This window comes from Taudactylus pleione, unplaced genomic scaffold (assembly GCF_031769625.1).
Source record: "Taudactylus pleione unplaced genomic scaffold, aTauple2 ptg000063l, whole genome shotgun sequence".
Taxonomy (NCBI): Eukaryota; Metazoa; Chordata; class Amphibia; order Anura; family Myobatrachidae; genus Taudactylus; species Taudactylus pleione.
In genome coordinates this window covers 564,148-569,353 of record NW_028284465.1, presented here as the reverse complement: position 1 = coordinate 569,353, position 5,206 = coordinate 564,148, and the positions used below count along the sequence as shown (strand labels likewise).

General features: G+C 46.6%; 1 protein-coding gene across 1 annotated transcript; it reads right to left on the bottom strand.

Moving 5' to 3' along the window:
- Positions 1-249: 249 nt before the first annotated feature.
- Positions 250-1,335, bottom strand: LOC148534819 (uncharacterized). Its single transcript, XM_088465683.1, has one exon. The coding sequence runs from the start codon at positions 1,333-1,335 to the stop codon at positions 250-252; it is 1,086 nt and encodes a 361-aa protein (XP_088321809.1).
- Between the last annotated feature and the right edge of the window lie 3,871 nt (positions 1,336-5,206).

Here is a 5,206-nt window from a genome sequence, read left to right as displayed (position 1 = left end):
TTTTTACGCTAGCCTCCCAATTGCCTACACAGGATATTCCCAGACCATTGCTGGCGATGAGTTGCAGCAAGGTTGGCGGAGGCAACAGAAGTTGTTCTGTTTCCCAATATTGTTTGTAAGTGGGAAGTTGTATAGTCATAATTTGTGACCCCATATCTATCATGGCGAAAGTCTCTATGCCGTTGATGATGATTGGGATAATGGGGCACTGTCCAACATATCGGGGCCACCACTCTTCCGGTTTGGGATCTAAGCTACCGGTTCCCCCCGAAGATCGGCCCCCATCCTCGGGGTGTTGGAGTTTAAAGGCTCAGCGGAGTTACAATTTCGTTCAATATGCCTGCTCCTTCCACATTTCCTGCAGATAGGACGGCCTTGGGAATCGAATTGGTCAGTAGCTCTTCTTCCATTTCCACGAGGTGGTTCCCACCACTCACTACTGGTGCGCCTCTGTTCTGAATTCCCTCTCCATCCGGAGGAATCATTAGACCTCTGCCGAGACAGCTGGCACATTTCTTTGTGCATTTCAGTTAACTCCATTGTTAGTCCCTCTAATTGATCTTGTAAGACCTGCATCGGATCTCGAGTAGGTACCTGGGCACTCTGACTTACTTTATCCCTCACGGATGATTCCTTCCCTAATTTGTTGCCTTCACTCCCAATAGCATTAGATGTTTCTTGATATCCAGGCATTTCGGGAAAAGAGACTTCTTGCCCCGCACAGTGCCCTATGATTTTGATAGCAGCTTCCTTAAAATTGAGGAATGAGTGATCCTCCAACTGCATTCTCAGCATTCTAAGCTGGCTTTGGATTCCTTCTTTATTGGCCCCTTCAATTAACTGAGAGATCAGAGCTTCATCAGCATTTCCTATTTCCTGATCATCCACTGCTTGTACTGCCTTTAAAGCTTCTTGTAGACTCAGAGCATAATCCCTGAGCGTCTCACCTGCCCGCTGTCTTCGACCATAAAACTTCATTTTTAGCTCAGAAATGGTTCTGGTTTCAAACGTGGTTCTCAACCGTTGCAGAATTTGATCTATTTTTTGTTTTTCCTCGCGTGGCCATGAAGCAACTTCCTGGAGGGCAGCACACTTGAGTTGCCCGATCAATATTTCAACTTGCTGTTGTTCACTGAGGGGGTACAGGTGAAACAAAGATTTCATCTTGGTCTTAAATTCATCCAATGTATTTCCCTCCCCTCCCTGAAGATCTCCATTGTAAATTGGAAGCCACGGAGCGCCAAAATAATAGGGCAGGGTAATTGGGTTAAGGTTAGCCACGGCTGGCCGAGTATTGGATGAGTCTCCCACAGCTTGTTCGTCATCAGAAGACATGACTTGCCCGTATCCTGTTCGTATGACGCCAATTGTAATAGGATAATACTAAATGGTGTGCGGTGCACTTAGTAGGCTGCGTTGAAACGTTTCTTACCAAGCAACACTTCCCTAGATAGTCCTAGGATCTTCTGGAATATGATGAGTTAGATACAGGCAATAGTTGTGCAATTAAAGAGAGTATTTATTAAACAATTACAGTATAGTCAAGAATTAATTACTATACGTAGCACTACACTTTTAACTCGATCACCTAAAATGTATTATACACATTTGAATCAGAAAACTGCAATGGGATCCGTAAATTTTATTAATACCGGAACTCTGGATTCTCGTTCCAACTGTGGGAGGAAATAGGTTAATTGCAACCAAACATGTAATGTCACACTCATACGCACTAGTGCGAACAGAACAATATAACCCGTAGTTGATTGGTGCACCAATGGAAACAACAAACAATTGTCTTTTAGGTCTACAACTGTATGCTCTAGATTAACTGAATAGTATTTTTAGTCTTTGTAAACGTTGCCCGGGTTGAAGAATGTTGGTGAATGAGTCAACGTGTACTCTACTTATGCAAGGTCCTGCACGGATATTTTGTAGATAGTTTGAGCTACCTGTCTCTGGTATTTATGTAACACTGTATCCCTTTGGGAGTGAACCTACAGCGCGCTGTTAGTAGCTTTCCTGCACTCAAGGTGTTAGAAAACCCTCTTCCTGTGAGCACACATAAATGCAACTATATTGGCTTTAGTACAGTTAATTGCAACAATCTAGTGACGATTTCTCCTGGTTAGACTCCCTGAGCGCTGAAGAAACTGGAGATTCTGAACTGACGCTGATGCTGACACTGTAACTGACGCTGATGCTGACACTGTAACTGACGCTGATGCTGACACTGTCACTGCCTCTTGAACGCTGCAAGCCCGGGCCTGAGAGTAAATAAATTTATTCACTGAAGATGATCTAATACTCCTTTCTCAAGTCGCCAAAGTCTATGATACCCTTGCTGAAGAGTAAGCTGGGTTTTGCAGAACGTTACTCTATGTTAGGGCTGGTGAAAAGATGCGATTCCGTCTTGGCACACTAGCAAAGTGATTCTGGCTTTAAGGTAATATGCTAAATCTCCTCACAGCTTTTCAGAAAGGCTTAAGTTGCATTAAGATAATTGCAGGGGTGTGTTAACATTAACTTGCAGGCTGTGTAACTTCACTGTTCTGTCTTTGACTGATGCTGACAGGTTAAATACATTAATCAGAACCTTGAGATATTTTGTGAATAGTCTATAATTCCTTCATGACTGGAATTAGCTGTGACAGGTATAATGGCTTTTTGATAACCCTGTCTGTTCACCAGCCTAATGTGGTGTGGAGGTGTAATTAAAATGCAGTTGCACAGACCTGCTCTCCGGCGTCTAGCTCCAGCACCCAGGACAGCGCTCTCTTTTCCAGTCCAGCCCCCCGGTTGTCCGTCACTCCGATGGGGAGGGCTTAGAGGCGGCCCCCGCTGACGCTGCTTCCTCACAGCAGTGTCTCCTTCCCAGCTTCCTGCCCAGCCGTGGCTCCTCACAGCTCCGACAGCTTAACACCCCTCGTCTAGCGCTGCTCTACCACAGCGCCTGCCGGTAAGTCTCACGCTTTCCCCCGGCAGATCCTCCTTCCGTCCTGTTACCTCAGACTCCTCACAGACTGCCCCCAGCAGCCCCCCTGGGTGTCTCTCTATAAATCACCAGCGGTCGCGTGCGGGGCCGCTTCCCGCCAACCGCACGCGCCGCTCACTGTCCCCTTCACCCCCTCCGCGGCGGCAGTGTCCATCTGTCCCTTGCCACGTGCCATCAGTGCATAACAGTACAGGCAGGGCAGCCTGCTCCAATGTCCTCTCTGTGGGGGGGAAAAGGGCTTCTTACAACAAAGTACAATGTGTGTGGTACTTTTCAGTTAAATGTACAAATAATAACCGTTTTTTTTACTATATGGGTATATATTTATTTCAACTGGACAATAAACACCTCCAGGGGTATCACACTCGTTACCGCAAGCCCCAGAGAGATTTCGTCTCTAACAGAGCCAGAATCTCTCCACTGACATCACTTGTGATGTCAGTGGGGTCGGCCCCAAACGGTAGGCGTTCACATTGGAACGCCTCCGTTTGGGCAGCCACCCCCCCCCCCGAGCCGCCTACCAAAGGGGGTGTGCTGTCACTCAACATCGACAGCACACCCCCTTTGGAGCGAGACCCCGGAGCAACAGTTTGCCCGTTGCTATCAGGGTCTCGCGCATGCGCACGACGGAGCCGGCTCCCTCGTGCGCATGCGCTCTGGCCCACCATCGACTCGGTTGCGAGCGCTCAGCGCTTGCAACTGGGTCTAAATCAGGCCCAGAGTTTCCAGGAACAAAGACTGAACTCTGGAGCCTGGAGCCTAGGGACATAGCTGGAGCCTAGGGACACAGCTGAAGTAGCAATGTTGGTCTGGCAACTTGTTGGAGAAGTATGAAGTCCTTTTATCCTCCCTGCTGCACTGTGACTGGAGGAGAGGATCAGCTGACTGAGAATGGAGTCACGGTTGGAGGAACAGCAGTCAGCTGATTGTGGCCAACATGATGGCACCCAGCAGATGGCGGAGGCGGGAAAGAATGCGTGGAGCACACTAGAGGAAGCGTGTGTGTGCCGCCACGTCCTGTGCTACTCTTCTAGCATCAGGGATCTTTTTTGCCGAAAATGGGTCTAAGTCGCAATCGGAAATGACTAGGAAGCTCCAGCAGATGGTGCTGATTAATTTGATATCCAACACTTGCATATCTGTGTAAAATGATTTTGCAAATAGAACTAATAAAGAAACTTGTGGTGTCAATTTTATTTGAATATTCAAAAAACAATCACAATAACAAAGAACTACAGTACTTTTACACTCAAAACTTTCTCAAACACTTTCTATACTGTATCTTATATTTTAAAAAACCAAACTCCCAGTAAAATGTATCTTACATCCCAGAGAAAAGAAGCAAATCATTAAATAAATAAATCAAATTAAATGATGCGAGGGTCCTGGCACTATGAGGTTAGGGAAACTTTAAAACTGTGGGTCTCATTCAGAGCCGCTCGTAAGCGGCCGCTCGTTCGTTCCGAGCGATGTTCGCACATCTGCGCATGCGTACGGTTTGTAATACGCATGCGCGAACCAGTCGGTGCGGACGAAAATCGTTTGTTCGCTATGTGGGTGGAAACAGGGGAAGGTGCTTGAAAACGGGGAGTGGAATTCAGAACGCAGGCGTGCTTAAAGGTCAAAACGGGCGTTTTATGGGTGTGCATAATTAATACAGCAGCGTCATTGCCCACGTCACTTGGTTGTTTTAAAGTCAGAACTGCTCACAAGATAGCGGTAGGAGAAACCAACCACAAGAATAGCGAGCAGTTCATACGCTGTTCGATGTACTCGATTAATCTAATAAATAGCGGACATGACGTAGGATGCGAGCGGCCAGGGGGTGTCTTTTTCAAAATTACGACCGCAAGTTTTGTCCGCTCGTTCAGACATGGAGGCGTGAACAGACCGCAAAGAGCGAACGGTTCATTTGAATAGCCACCCCCTTTTTCTGAACGAGCGAGCGCAAATAGCGTCCGGCTCTGAATCAGACCCAGTGTACAAAACAAAGTGAAAAAAAACCCAAAGCTAAAAATAGTAATAAATATAAATACAATTAAGAACAAAAAAATATATATAATGGGCCTGATACACTATGGATCGCAACTGCAATTGCAATAGCGATTACGCACGCAGTTCAACTGCGATAGTACATAGGGACGCCGACATTACCTTACACACATCCGTAATCCTTAGCAAGACTGCAAAACCATCGGTACAATCGAGTAC